We start from the raw sequence: 16,270 nt of genomic DNA on the forward strand, positions 1-16,270 counted from the left end.
AGAAAAGCAGGCTCTAAGTTGTGGTACAAGATTATTAGTAAATAATATATACAGTGCCAGGAACAGCTTGATCACACCAACAACAGCTTTGTCACTTGAGAGAGTTTACATGTTAGTCTAATCTTAGTAGTGTAGTTTTACGGAGGGGAAGTCAGGATTAGGCATATGGTGCTGTAAGCACACACACTCTAGGGAGTTAGGATTTAAAAGGTGAATGGGGCCCCCACGTCTCCTTGCATTGTAAATCTACACAACTCTCTGTTAATTAATCATTCTGGAGTTGCAGCCCTTCTTCAGTAATGCTAACGATTCTTCCCTCCATTCTCTGTCAGAGCAGGCTCTTTACCTTCTATTATTTTAACCCACCAAACGGTAAATAGAGACTGCCATAAAACACCAGGTTAACCTTCCCTTCTGATCTTAGCTGTAGCTATAATGGTTTACAGTTTTTCTGGTTGCATGAACCTAGAGGTCCTTGCTGCTGACAGATTGAAAGCAGGTTCAGCTTGTTATTGGAGTTATTGAAATATAACCTGACAGATACCCGCAGCTGATCAGACAGAGTCTATAAAAAACCAAAACCTTCCCCCTACTGAAAGCAGGAGAATGAGGTGTTACTAGATAAATTACCCTTTTTAAAAACAAGTTTGGGTTGCTTCTGGATTTGCTAGACATTTAGGTTTTTCAAAACAACTTCCAATGAGGGCAACAGTAGCAGAAACTATAGTTCCAACATTAATAAGTCGCCATGTTGTTGTTATCCCAAACCTATTTTAAAATCAGGACCCCTCCAACAAAAAGGGGATCAGAGATGAGGTACAGCCTTTTCACTGCACAGTATGTCAAAACCACAGGGTTCAGTAAAACAACTCCTCACACTCATTCATCACTTGATGATAAGGCAGCATTCCTCTGGCATACTGGCTCTGTGAATCACAGTAAACCTCATTCATCAGTAACACTGACAGAGCAAGATAGAGGCTGCAGTGTAATCCATTAGTACTTGTAGATGAGATCACTCTGGTCTTTTCTCTGGTTTGGCAGAGGGAGGGGTATGGGCTGAGGATATCATTCTGCAGGGAATCTGAAATGTTAAAAGCCTCTCAGAAGCCCTCTCCCCCTCCCTGCGATGTGCACGCACACACACACACACACACACACACACACACAGTGCCAGTGTGCAAGACATTTAACAGACGACTACTGCCTGCCATAGCAGTCAAGCGAAACTCTGGTTTTAGCTACAGAGAACCCAGCACAACTTAAACCCTTTGCTAAATATCAAAACTATGATGAGTCGCAAATTCAGCATATACAGTAAGCATCATTTTGTTTTGTCACACAGTATGTTGATATCAGGCTACAGCAAGACATTCTCACTTCTTGGCCTCTGAGTTTAGTACAGACAGATCTCCCACTAGATAATATGAGTGAGATATGGGAGTCTGTTTCAAAGGAATAGTTACACATTTTGGGGAGGTACAGTGTGCGCTTATTTGCTTTCTTGCCCAGAGTTACATGAGAAGATCTATATAGAGATCTTCTCATGTCTGTCAATTAAATATGAAGCGAGACCCAGGAGACCGTTAGCTTAGCTTAGCATATAGACTGGAAGCAGTGGGAAACTGCTGGCCTGGCTCGGTCAAAAGGTATAAACAAAATACACCTACCAGCACCTAAAGATCACTATATCTGATTTGTTTAATCCGTACAAAAAGTGAATTGCAAAAATGACAAGTTTCCCGTTTCCAGTCTCTGTGATAAGCTAAGCTAGCCGGCTCCAGGCTGTTAGCTTCATATTAAGGAGAGCTGTATCAATTTCCCAAAATTTCCCAAATTTCCCAAAAAGTCGAACTACTGCTTTAAAGATCCAATTACATTTGTAATTGTACAAAAACATTCTAATCCAAAGATATGATGATTTTGATATCAATACAAACATCTGTTAGCATACAGTATGTAAAGTATTCATTTCATGATGATACTAAACCACCCCCCTCCCCCCCATTTATTATTGTTATTCATGACTGGATCATGAAAAGTACAAGCAGCCAGTTGTCAGAGGTTGCAAAAAGCTGCAAATTATTCTTTCCACTCTATCTCAAATAGCAAAGTTAATGAAGTGGCCTGCAGTGCTGACATCTTTATTTTACTGTTTTCGTTTGTCATCACTTTAGATAAGCTGATTCAGAAGGTCGAGGTAAGTTCAGCTTGTTGTACAGGTCAAGAACATTACACAGAGGAACTGAACAAACATTTACTACATCACAAATCACAGTACAAGTAACATGTTGGTGCTGTGAGTGACACTGAAGGACTAAAACACTCAAAGGTTATAAAATAAGCATAATGTTCAGCAAAGTGTCATAAATTTTTGTATTTGCTCTACCATAAAGATAAGATTTGTCAAGAATACAGTGATTAGCTGTTATTTTTTCATGGGGGTTCAAGGAGGTCACGAACTACATGTACAGCACCAGTCACATATATGTACTTTCTGTTATGCATTACCTCATGCTAAAACCAGCTGAATCTGGTCTGAGAGAGAAATAACCTCAGAAAGACTCTATTCAGTGGACAGTGGACTGGTGGGAAAAGCCTAGAAAGGTGAGGAGAGGTATTTGTTTGTGTACTTAAGACTGAGGTTGTATTTCAGGCTGAGAGGAGGAGGCTAACTCTCCATTATAGCTGTAGAGTGTCACCCCACTGAGACACCTGCTCAGAAAACAACAGGGGAAGACCAATTATTCCCTGTACATGCCACCTATACACCTGTATGTATGGCCTTTTGTAGATCTGGTAGTGTGAATATGATGCTGTGAGCACTTTGGATTTTGCACGTGTTTCATTTCTTTTAAAAACAGACACACAGCAGTGGGCAGGTGATGGTAGTTTCACAGCATGCCTATTGTCTGTGGTTGGAGCAATGAGCAGGTGTTTCTCTAAGACCCTGATAAGGAGGCTGATGGGAGGCTGAATGTTCCCACACTCGAGTCTGTCTGATCCCGTGTGACAGAGAACAACTTGGGCCTAAAGATTGTACTGAGAGGCAGCTGTTGAATTTTGAGGATGTCTATATCACGTAATTAGTAAACTAAATGTCTTTTTCTTAGTGGCTGGTGTGCAACATTTTCTCTAAGGCTAAAAGGAGGAGGATGATTCTTGTTTCTTTGAGCAGGACACCAAAAAATATATTTGCCTCTCTGGATTCCTGAGGGGTAAAATCTATCTTCTTACCAACTTACACAGGGAGTTCAGCCTGTCTAAGAAGATTATTTAGGTTAAAGCCTGCTGTTCCTCACAGCACTGACAACCTTGCAAGCAAAACAAACTAATCTGGGCGTGCCAAGGAAAGTTGGTATTTATAGTCTTTTATAAAGTCAATTGCAGATTTATGTCAGAATTTAAAAGAAAACCCTAATTAGGACTGTAGCTCATTAAAAATCCCTACTAAAATGTTTTTATAATGAAAATCATGTAAGATTTCTGTCATTGACCCCAGAATTGTAACCATCATTACCACCATACAACATCCCATGCCCCACAATCTCCCTACCTTTCTCATCACTTTATTGCTCTGTAGTGATTTGTTGTCATGGGCGACATGGCATCCCCTACAGAAGTATGTGTGTGCTTTGGTTTGTGTGTGCATGGCGATGTTTATATGTATCATACATGTATTTGTGTGTTTATAGTGTGTGGAGTACACATGCTCGAGGTGCATATGTATATGTATTTTGGCATTGCCTCATGTGCGCCTGTGTGAATGTGTAGAGCAGGTTTACTGTGTTTACTAAGTGTAGAGTGTGTGTGTGTACCTGGGCAGATGGTTTATGGAGGTCTCAAGTGTTCTTAATAAGAACAGCCACTTTGAAGCAGACATGCTTCAATCTAAGAGCCTTTCAATCATTTAAAATCGTATTAAAACACACAAAACTAATTTGAGGCTTTTATTTTAAAGTGCTATATGTTCATAATGGAAAACCTTTATTGCCTTCAGTTCATCATTTATTATCTTTAAAATTGAGACCCAGCCACTGAAGTGTTTGCTTTCAGTCAAACCAAGCGCTATCCTTTACAAAGCAACATAGTTAACTAGTATAGTAGTTAAACCTATTTAGTTATTGTGTCAGTGGGTGTCATATTGTCATGAGGAAATGTGTTAGAAGTTATTCATGACACAGACAAATACCAATTTTCAAACATCTGTCACCACTGTCATTTCCGTATCACAAGTCCTTTGTGTATTACTAAAGCTTACTTAACACGTCACTGAGACAATGCGTGTATCTTCATGACATACATACTGCATTTTCATCCACACCCTATAAACTTGGCATGTCATTAAAGAAAGGAAACACCAGAAGCTTTTACTGTCTCACACACACGATCATCAAACTGACAGAAGCCTTGTACTAGATGTGTATCTTAGTTTGCATACAATTTCAGCATATCGTTTCCTTGTTGCTCTGTCCATTGTGTCCCAAAAACCAGCTGGTCCAGTTTTTACAACAACAAACTCTTGCACTTGGTGTTCATGTTTTTCCTCTATGTGTCTCTCTTCCTCCATACACCCCTTTTTCTGCTCCTCTATCATCAAGCGTCTTTCATCTGAAAGAGTGCATGATGACTTAACCACAGAGTGTCAGAGCCAGATCAGCCTCTTGTTGGCTGCCAATCAACACTGTGTGCCTGTTTCTTCTACTTCTGTATTCATAGTAGTCTGAGGTTTAGATCTCCAGATTGAAGACTTATTTGCATTCTGAGACCACTTTAATCAGACTTCACTTCTGCAGGTTTGGGAAATCCAAATTAGGATCAGATTTAGTTTAAGATTAAGGTTAAAATTGTACAAAACTTTGGGGAGTTTGTGACCTTATTATGTGACAAGAGGACTGGTGCCAAAGTCATTTGTGCCTACATTGGAAAGCTCCGGCTGCTGTGCATACATTTTAACACGCAATCTATTTAATAGGCTCATTACAGGCAGTTAGCATGAAAGTAAACATCAAATGAATCTGAAAATTGTAAGTAATTGCATTCTAGTGTCTGCAGATGCAAAGCAGCGCAAAATGTTAGCTGTGTGGCTAACAAACAAGCCCACAAAATAAGTTTCTCAATAAGTCTCTTATATGTATATCAAATTTTGTCATCATGATGGTCTATAATGTTCACACGGCATCTATTGCATGTCTGTTCTTCCTGGGAGAGGGATCTCTCCTCTGTTGCTCTTGATGAGTTTTCTTCCATTTTTCTCTGTTTCTTTGGGGTTTTTTGTTTTTTGGGGGGGGGTGGTGTCCCTTATCTGAAGGCCTTCTGAGGCAAATTTGTGATTTGTGATATTGGGCTAAATAAATAAAATTGACATGACAAGATCTTCTGCTGTTGACATGATATATCATTGTTGAATTTTATGTTATTTCACAAAATAATCCCTAAACAAGCCTGTTTGGCAGGTGTAGACACCTTTGCTCTACAACAAGTTCACATTAACCCCCTTTTACGATTTTTAATGATGCTTGTCACATAGCAGTAGTAAATTAGTAAGTAGCAGTAATATTTATACTTACTGGGTGTTCTGGTAGACCTCCACTGAGCTGTTGAGTCCTTCCAGCTGTCCCATCAGTAGCTGCAGGTTGGAGTTGACATAGCTCAACTCCAAAAGAACCATCTCTTTAACCTTGTTGTTAGATGTAGCCCTGCACACGAGAGAGAGAGAGAGAGAGAGAGAGAGAGAGAGAGAGAGAGACACAAAAAGTGAGACATAAAACATTTGAAATAAAGGAGATGGGAGAAAAAAATAAAATAAATATCAGCCTTGTTATTATCCACTCTAACACAGCCAAACGTTCCTGCAGCTGATTATTAAAACAAGCGTGCCTCCCCTGGTATTCTGGACCACAGACCTGCGTCACTGTGCCCTGCTGTGCACTTGATTTATTCTCCAGCACACAACAGCTTAACCAAGATCTATGAATCACAGCTGCAATCCCTGCGTAGTTCAGAAGCTCATTCCCATGGTAAAAATCATTATTTTAAATAACATCCACCATCACATGACAAATGTGATATGATTGCACTATATTTTATGCTACACAACTTGGAGAGGTCGGAGGTCAGAGGTCTAACACAATATTATTTTTTGTACATTTTACTGAACATTTCAATATGTAGAGTATGCACATGTTAGTGTTGAGGTGAGTAAGATCAGAGCATTACACTGAGTATGTGTGTGTGTGTGGGGTGGGGGCGGGGCTCACTGCACAGTAGAGATAAGGTTGTAATAATACCTCTGAGGGGTGTGGGTGTGTGTGTGTGTGTGTGTGCGCGTACATGTATGTTAGCATACAAAGACAAAGTGGCTGGATCCTTTGTAAAGCAGAATTTAGGATGCATTGTCAGTTTGTGAAAATACAAACTGCAATTCACATGCATCCATGGTGATACATGGTAACACACACACACACACACCTCAGTGGTCTCACTTTATCCTTATCTCTGTTTTACAGTGAATCCTGACATGGTCTGTGTCAGACGTAACTAATGGCACACATACACCCATCGACCCCAAACTCCAGTCTAGAGATGTTTCCTTATTGTCAATCTGAGCCTGTCTCTCTGTCGCCTGATATCTCTCTCTCTCTCTCCCCTGTAATTACAGAGGATGCGATTTTTAACAGGAACGGTGAGATGTGAAGAAGCACTAGCAGGCAGGAGTTTTAAAAAATTATTTCAGTCGAAGGTTAAAGAGCTGAAATGACTAAAACTAGGTTTTCACCAACATAATCTTTGATGGCTGATTTTATGTTGATAATTTATTTTCTTCCATTTGAACATTTTCACAAACATTTTCCAAAAGTTACAAGTTTAACTAAGTTTGTTACACATATGGAAAATGCGGTCTAAGCACTACCAAACCATTAGTGCCATTATATTTTGGGAAACAGTTGTCATGACCATTCATGACCCAAACTGTGTTCAAAAATGTATTGATTATAATGTGGCAATCATACATATAGTGGAGCATGTCTTAAAACTTTTTAGAAATCAGTGGAGTCTACTGTAAGCATATATACCATCCAACAGTTTGATCTTTAAAACTGGTTCACTCTGCTATTTGGTCTTGATTCGTACTCTTAGATCATACTGTTTGCTGTTAGTTTTGGCCACAGTGCATTACCAGATTACTGACTGTAGTTTTTCCCTCCACATTGCTTAGTATTCACACACCATCACTTCCTTTTGGCCTGCTGAAGGGTTTCTGAAGAGGTTTGGCCTGGGACTCCATCAGGGTGGAGGAGGTAGAAGTGCTGTGGTTTGGCAGAATAGATGCCAGCTCGCCAGTCCAGAGGCTGTCATTAATATCCAATTTAATATCTAATATCATCCCACAGAGCGTGGGAGAGGAGAGGCTGTTTTTATGTTTTTGGCAGATTGACAGTTTGTTGTATTTTTCCTCGAGGCCTTTGATCTGAAGAGAGATATCTGGTACTGATATTGATTGAGTTTCATATCTGCAGACTTGAGTTCCATTATGGGAAAATGTAGGAAATGTAGGAACCAGTGTTTTTGGAGCTTGACCCACTCTGGACTAAAAGTCACGATATCTTAGCCTCTGATGCAATTTTGACCATTCGTCTTTTTTGTCGCGCAGCTTTATGGAAGTGCAATACTAAGATACTAAAGAACTACATATGGATGTCTGCGTTGATTTTTGCAGTTTTGTTTTTCCTGTATCCTGTCAATCTTTTTCCCTCTAACATCTTCACTGTGAAGAGAAGAGAACTGGTCTGACCAGACTAACTCCACCTGTTGCTGATCGAGAGAGGAATGCAGAACGAGAAGAGAGAAGGAGAAAAAAAGTGACGTAGAGGAACTGTTGGCACCAAACAAAGAAAAAAACAAAAGCACACAAACATACACAAACAGTGTAAAACAAGGATTTAGGTTCTACATGGGCCATAATAACTCAAACTAAACTCTCTTTTTATGTTACTATTGTGTAATATTCTTTCTTAAGAAAGGGCCGTACTTTGGCACAAGCCTACATGACAATTTTCTGGAATGTTTTGTTTTTTTTGATGAAAATCTGTTTTTGACATGACAATCCAGGCGGATGTCCAAGTAGGTAGGACAGCCAAGGCAACCCCGTTATGCACTCACCCACACACAGACGGAAGATCACAGGTAGAACTACAGTCAGACTGCATATGATTTAAGGCCTTAAAAATAAAGCTGAGAGCATACCTGAAACTCAAAAATGCCTCCAGGCTGTTCTCTGCGCTGCAGCTGGGCTGACAAACACACACACACACACACACACACACAGAGTCCATTTGCCCCTGGTCTTGGCTGGGCAGACTATGTGAAGTACTAAGAATGTGGAGGCTTCTGAGACTGACAGTAGGCTCTCTCTCACACACACACACACACACACACACCCCTCCCTCACCAGACTAATCTTAACACAAAAACGGAAAGAGAGCTGATTCAGGAGTCCCAGTGGGAGATGTTGAGGCTACACTCTGTCAGAGAAAAAAGGTGAACCGTTGTACCTTTTGTTTCTCTAGACTCAGTGAAGATACCGCAAGACAATTTTTTTTGACAGCAGACCCTAACAGTTCACTAAACGTAACACGAACCTTAATTGTTCTGAGACACATTATCCCTGCACAAAACAGAAAGTGGACACAGTAACAGGAAGAACTGTATAATCTAATGCAATCTAATACAGTGAGCCTATGGACATTTTGAAGTTGTAGTTTCCTGTGTCCAGCATTTAACATTAACTTTCCGAAACCAACAATCCGACATTCACACCCACTTCATGCCGTGATTGGCCAGCTGCAAGGCGAACAAGGAACCAGGGTTTGAACTTGTGTCTCGAGCTCTCCCTTTTCATTCTTTATACGACTATTTCGGTCACTTTTCACGTGTACAACACGAGTGCAACACTATGAATGTCTTCCAGGGTTGACTGTCTGAAAACGTAGGCTGCTATTGCCATATTTAAACGATTATTGCGTCTCCCCGCTCTATATGATGGTCGGCTTTTTACTCCGCCTTCGAGTGTGACAGATCACAACAACTATAAACACTTCTAACTTCCGACAATGTTAAACAACAACACGACTCGACTGTTAGGCACAGCATGATGATGTTTAATAAGTGCTATTCACCGTGTTGTCCAAATGTATGTAAAAATGCAGGAAACTGCATTCAGAAAAAATGCTTTTGTGAGGAGAAGTCCCTAAACCAGACTGAACAAAAAGCCCAAGGTTGCAAGGTGAATGAGACAGTACACTAAACTTTTTTTCTCTGTTGCATTGCACCTAAATCTGATCTCAAATTCGGCCAGTCAATCCTACGAGAACAGGTATTTCAGCAGGAAATTGTCATTTCTCTATTTATTTTCAGAATCCCAGAGAATGGAGACACACAATGAGTCTGAGAGCTGCTGGCTACGACATATCTTCCTCCACACTAAATTCACCTTTTAACAGAAACTCAAACTTTTCTTAGTGACAGAAGAAATGGTATTTTCTGTACAGTACGTACTGTAGCTGTACAGGCCAGGGGACAACAAATGCAAAAGCACACGCATCCTATCAAAATTCGTGATTTTTTTTTTGCAACCTATAATCAAAATACAAGCAGCATACTCAGCAAAACGGTTTCTTCTAAGCCACATGTCACAGTAGCTCTTTGTTTTCAGGGTACATGGAATGCCCCTTTTCAAGATTGTTATCACCTAATATCATCTGTCCCCCTTTGTTGTTTTAAGTCTCACCAATAATTCATGACAACTCATGACAGAATGATGACAGACCAACTGGAGTTTACTAGAGGTCACATATACGACAGGGACATAACAGACTAGCAATAGAGACAGTACATGAAAGAATGGCGTGAGCAGAGATTGCATAACTGTGTTTACATTTGTGTATTTATTTTAGTTCAAACCATCCTGCACTTTGTTCTTTTTGTTATATATGTACATTTTAGAATGACTCAATCTTCCCAATAAAAAAAAATAAAAAATCTACTTTGTAGGGAATTGATAAATTAAGCGAACACACAAATGTGTCGTCAGTTTTGTTCTTACTTCAGCAGGTTCTCAGCTCCAGCCCTCATCCTCATCTGTTTGATGATCTGCTGGTTCAGACTGGCTCGCTTATTCTGCAGTTTGCTTCGTCCAGTCTGGGAGAACGGGTTACAACCCTGAGACAAGGAGATGCAGGAACAACATGTCAGCAGGAGATACGATCTTATTAAAATGTGGAGAAAAAAAAAAAAAAAAAGAAAAAAAAAAAAGTAGGATAATTGATGGTTTTTACATTGATTACAATGATGATTTGGTAACAATAATAAAACAGATCCTTAATTCCCTTCAAGTCATTCAAACTCACTTTTGAAAAAAATCTATATTTATTTATTTATTTATTTATTTATACCAGGTCAGTCCCAAGAATTCTTTTTCCATAAAAGATTGTTGCTGTACATCAGTGAACAGTGGTTGTGCAAGCGGCAAGTGATACCACAGTCTACTGAACAAGCATCTTTGTTCTTGTTCAGAACATTCAGACCAGGTTCACAGTCCATAAAGTTTCACCTCTCACTTTGTTCTCAAATCTTTTACCCAGATAGGTCAATTCACAACAACAGAGCTGGCAAGATATTATTTGGTCAATAAATGTTCCTCTAACGTCAGCATTTTTTTAACATTTGGCTTGAAAATTATTAATTAATTATGTGAATTTCTACTTTATCTTTACTCCTTGATGTAACAGTAAATCTAAGTTGGGTGTGGAAAGAGCTGCACCTTGTTATACTGTAAGCAACTCAAACACATGTTCTCTCACTCTGTGTATTTACACCTAACGGCCTGTACGTGGCTGTGGCTGTACTGTGTGTCCTTGTCCCTATCACAACCACAAGTGTCCCAGCCTTACTGAGTCAACAGGCTGTCACTCACACCAGTACAGATAAACTGGCCTTACACATTCATACTGTCTGACTCACAGCACCGCAGAGGTGTGTTCTGTACTGTACTTTGGATGGCAAAAAAACACCATGATGCACAGAGACCAGTCAACTCAGTAAAACCAGTTAGTTTACAGACCTCAACTTGGGACACTTATACATCATGTTATTTATCTGACTAAGTTTGAGGTCAGCAGCAGAATGAGCTTCAGTTTCTATATTAACAACCTCAAAGTAAAGAGTTCAAAGTCAAATCACTCTTATCTAGAAAGAGCTTTTTTTTTTTTACATTTTCAGTTTCACTGACTGACTGTATGACTGAACTGAAAAGAACAGAAATTTGAAAGAAAAGAATGTCAAAGTCTGGAATCACTCTTTAAAAAGTTACAACTGTGAAGAGTACTGCATGAACACCACAGCAAAGATGGAATCTAAGAATTTAGTTACAAAACAAACAAAAAAAAAAAAACATACAAAATCAGAGATGTATAAAAATTTTGAATACTCATTTCCCCTTGTACTGCAGTCAAGGTCACTTCTAACTGGTCACTGTTCAAAGTGGGGATATTGTAGACAGCCACCTGGCTCCTCCCATACACATGGTGTCACCTGACCCTTCCTTTCATCTGACATCAGTGCTTCACCAGCAGGTCAAAACACACAAGAGGTTCACACTATCCCTCTGATCTCCAGCTCACTAGTGCTGCCTCAAGGATATAATCCCTCACTGGCTTCCCACACATAGACACCAGAAGTATCCAGATTGATTCAATTAATTTAGTTACTCATAAAAACCATACACTTCTTTGAGCGAACAACATTTTTTGAAGTCATCCAAAGTGTGGTTGTGGGCGAGAGTTTTGCCCCTGTATCGCCTGTCGCATCTTTTACATTTATTTATATCTAGGTCATGTTGCTGATGCTCTTATCCAGAGAGACTTCCTGCAAAATGACTACGCAGAAGTGGACGGACGTAGGCGACAGCGTCATTCTCAAGTACAAAATTTCAAACACCACAGGTCAAATGGTTGCAACAAGGGTCACATTTAACTTGACATTTTCTAGTTACATTGCACTCTATAACCCCTCCACTGTAGTCACTTGGGTGTTCCTGAACAAACACTTCAGTGAGCAAGGAGTGTAATGATTAACCATTTATACAAATTAAAGCCTCATTAATTACACAGCAGAGCCTTATCGAATCTGTCGGGGGCGTGGCCCGGCAGGACGTAGCAGCAACTATTCTTAGAATGACAGCAGGGTGAGGACGTTAGCGCGCGTCTGGAGAGGGCGTGGACTTATTGCAGTATGTTGTTATGTCAATCATTACGTCAAAAGTGGGGTGTGTGTGTGTGTGTGTGTGTGTGTGTGTGTGTGTGTGTGTGTGTGTGTGTTAAAGAACAAGGGAGTGGCTAGTGGTTGATAGTAACCATAGCAGTATGATCTGTATCCATGTTTAATATGTAGTACACTGTGAAAATTCAACCCATGCTAGCATTCCAAAGCAATGATCCTGATTCTGCGTAGCAAAACTACTCTGATCAGCTGATCAGTGACCATTACATCTTGTCTCATCATCACGAATTTAAGTTAGTCCATACAACTGATTGGTTTTTTTTAACCACACCTCTACTTCTGGTAAGCTTGGTTAGAGAGATTATGACTTTTGTGTTTTGGATTGTCTTGGACATTGTTATACAGTGTCTACTCAGCTTGTCTGTCTGTCTGTCTTGATGCTTGAAATAAAAGTCATCCTTAATCTTCATAGAACTCACTTGATTCAATTAAGCAGTGGAGAAAGAAAGAAATAATGCAGCCCTACTTGACTTTCACTTCACAACACAGACCATTTGGAGGAAAACTTGATCAGCATCATATCAAGTGACACATGGAACTGAACCCCTATCTCTGGCTATGCGCTTGCGTTGCCTAAACTACTGAACCACTCAGGGAATTGAACCCCTCCTACCAACTGGCATACTCAAACAGTATAGCCTTTCTCTACAAGCGTGCAAAATACTTCATTAGAGCAAAACACAAAGACAGTCCTGTCCATTATCATATCCATCAAGCGGTTGTATAACCAAGGCTTCATAAAGAACATGTAGAGCAATGGTTCATGGGATATTTGGTTTATACAACTGGTGATTAAGACTGGCAACCGGCCAAGAAGAGGCTAAAGCCACGAACCAGTTTTGGCCGCATAACAGACTAACAATTGCTTGTTCGCCCTATAAATACACCGAGTGTGTTCATCTCAAAATTCACGCTTTTACAAATTGCTCAAAAGCGGGTGTGCTACATTGAATCCAAAGAAAAACATCTTTATATTCTGTGAACTACTGAAAGAGACAATATTTGATCACAACTGCATCTCTTATTTGTCTCTTTCCAATACAAACCCTGCTGAGGGAATCTCAGTGTGCCTCCAAGTAGAGGGAGCTTGTCTGATTTGTGAACAAAGACACATGTTGTCAATTTGTGTCTGTGGTCTGGCTGAAGGACGTCCTCCAGCCAGATGTTACGTCAGTACTCTCATTGGCCGAGGAGGATGAGGAGAAGAAAGATGCCGACTCGGCTTTTTGTTCTGCCATCTTTCCATCCTGCAGCCGTCCAGTCGGACCTCAGCCAGCTGGAGGTGAAACAGTGGATGGCTGGGAAGGAAGCCCTGAACCACAGCAGCTCCCCGGAGCATCGGTCAAACCCAGTGAGGCCTTGTAAATCATTAAACTCATTTTCACCCAAGAGGGGCACAAAAAAAAAAAAAAAAAAAAAGGCAAAGATCGTCTTGGCTCCACTTGGTTAAAATTTGACCAGAAAGTTTCCAAATTGCAAATCTCTTTAACATGACAAAATGAGAACGCAGAATTGCTTTATGGTTTCGGCGAATGTGCAAGTCTTTTTATACTGAGAAGGGTTGCTGCAATGATTCAGAGGACAAAGGAAATGTAGAGCGAGTGAGAACGATGGAGCAAGTAGGATGAGTTAGGCTCTACATTGTGTATAATAAAAAGGAAACAGTTTGTGATTGAGGTATTAGGCTCTACAGTCTCTCATCATGTCCTGTGGTAGTGCCTGACCCTGCCTCCCACTGACCTTTTTATAGACACAGGAAGTGCAGCACAGAGCCTAAATCCAGACAGCGTTCAGAGGGGGATTCGGGGGGATTGAAAGACACAAAAGCCCTGTTCAGATGCCCATCTAAACAAGCTTGTCTGTAAAAACACTGCAGTTGAGGACACTAGTGCAAATGTGGAGGAATGAGACACGGACCACAGCATGGCAGACAGGCAACTCCGTAAAAACACATTAGATAATCACTGAACCACAGCCAAGTGGCTTTCTCATAGCCTCAATCTAGACAAACTCACAGCTCTTGAAAACGTTACAGTCGCAGGTACATGAAACGCAAAACTGGTTAGAGTGGTTTCTCTGCTGGTCCTGATGCAGTAAGTGAATGTCAATTACTTTAATGATTACCATTATAAGATGATAGCTCGCCAGCTAATTAACATGATGAAAAGCCTTCAACTTCCAAACAAATACAGGCAGGGAAAATACTCCTCTTATCTGAGGAACAATTTAGATAACCTTACATTTACATTTGAATCATTTAGCTGATGCTGTTATCCAGAGAACCTCCCATGTGTGCAACTGTAAGATACAGTCAATCAACAAAAAAGGGTCAAAGGTCAGGGCTTTAATGGTCTTACAGTGTTCCCTTAAACACAACGGTCATCTGTTGTGAACACGTCTGCCAAAATGATGTAAGGGCAGGAGGCTAATCTGTTCTAAGTTAACCAGGGGTAAAAACAAAGCTCCTGAAGTATTCCTCATCCTTAACACTTCCTATTGAATGTCAATCATCATCACACCTCTGACAACCAGCAGGGAACTGATGATGTTAAGTATGGATGTTTGGTCGCTGCCCTTTCAGCCTCTCTCACTATCAGTAACTGCAGGAGATACAGCTATTCTTGGAGTGACACACACACACACACACACACACACACACACACACAGAGAGAGAGAGAGAGAGAGACAGCTGAAGCTGACAGTGCTGTGGTTTCTGCTGCTGTTGGTGACACACCAGGAGCTGCAGTATGTGTTGTGCTAATTTTAAGACTGAAACCATGCTGTTGTTAAAAAATTAAAGTACTTAACTTTTCTCCATTTGGTGTATATATATATATATATATATATATATATATATATATATATATATATATATATATATATATATATATATATATTATGTTTGTTATCTATATTTGATTTGTTTTATGTAGTTTCTCTCGTCAGTTCATGTGTAGCTTTAGAACAGTGAACACGGATAGGCTACCTCCTGTAGGTGAATAGCCTAACAACAAGAAGTTAAGCAGAAAGTAAAAATGACAATATAATTATATCTGGTGAAGGGGGGGAGGCAAGTTGGATATAAAAGCTGTGCCTCGGGCTCCGTTAAATGCCTTTTGTATGCTAACGATACATTAGCAATGAATTGAGATAGTCACTGAAAACATGAGCATTTTTTAAAGCTCCGGTCAAGCCATAAACATGTCAGAAACAGTAAGCTAAAGTCATTATTTGCTCTCTCAGTGTACATTACGAGGGCCAACAGTAACTTAGCCTATTTTTGTTAATGTTACCAAAGTGAAGAGACGAGAAACAAAGCTCACCTTTCGGAAATAACCGCTGTCCCCTCCGCTGTCTTTGATGCCGTTTGGTAAAAGAGTGTCCGTCATGCTGAGGGCTCAGACTCTGAGAATCTCAGAGCAAACACAAGTGAATTTTTTTTTTTTTAAATGGCTTTAAACCAGACCGCTGCCGCCGTTCAACAGGTGAGTATCCTTTCTCCTCCAACAACGCGTCTGCTCTGACTTCTCTCAGCGCAGCCAGGGACTTTTCCAGCAGAAACCAGAAACTCCGCCCAGACGGAAAAAAGAACACACACGCGCGCGCGCACGCACACACACACACGCACACGCGCACACACACACACACACAAAAGACTGGGTGGCGCATTCCCAACCAAAACTCAATCGGACTGCACCTGTTTCATTCAGGTTATGTGCGCTACGGTACGTGACTAACAAGCTAGCTCCTGGAAAATACCGTCACCATTACAAATTTCATATAAATTTCAGTCAGGCGCTAAGTTGCACCGGCTAGCCCTTACGCAGTAAATCACTGTTATGCTAAACTAGCTTGGTTTAAGGCCTACTGGCTTTGTTAAAAGCTGTAATTACATTTTACATTAACAGCTGATATCAATATGCTAATGAAT

The 16,270-nt window shown here is 40.3% G+C and overlaps 1 protein-coding gene across 2 annotated transcripts in view; it reads right to left on the minus strand.

Moving 5' to 3' along the window:
- Positions 1-15,887, minus strand: part of rhpn2 (rhophilin, Rho GTPase binding protein 2) — a 32,210-nt gene extending 16,323 nt beyond the window's left edge. The window contains exons 1-3 of one of the 2 annotated variants that reach the window (XM_044208703.1): positions 15,663-15,887; positions 10,106-10,221; positions 5,571-5,699 (exon numbers count right to left, since the gene is read on the minus strand). In XM_044208703.1, the coding sequence (XP_044064638.1) occupies positions 5,571-5,699; positions 10,106-10,221; positions 15,663-15,728 (311 nt within the window). In that variant the 5' untranslated portion in view covers positions 15,729-15,887. The remainder of the gene's footprint in view (positions 1-5,570; positions 5,700-10,105; positions 10,222-15,662) is intronic. The other variant, XM_044208694.1, reaches the window with a different exon arrangement.
- Positions 15,888-16,270: the final 383 nt, after the last annotated feature.

The sequence above is a fragment of the Siniperca chuatsi genome, linkage group LG1, assembly GCF_020085105.1.
Source record: "Siniperca chuatsi isolate FFG_IHB_CAS linkage group LG1, ASM2008510v1, whole genome shotgun sequence".
Classification (NCBI taxonomy): Eukaryota; Metazoa; Chordata; class Actinopteri; order Centrarchiformes; family Sinipercidae; genus Siniperca; species Siniperca chuatsi.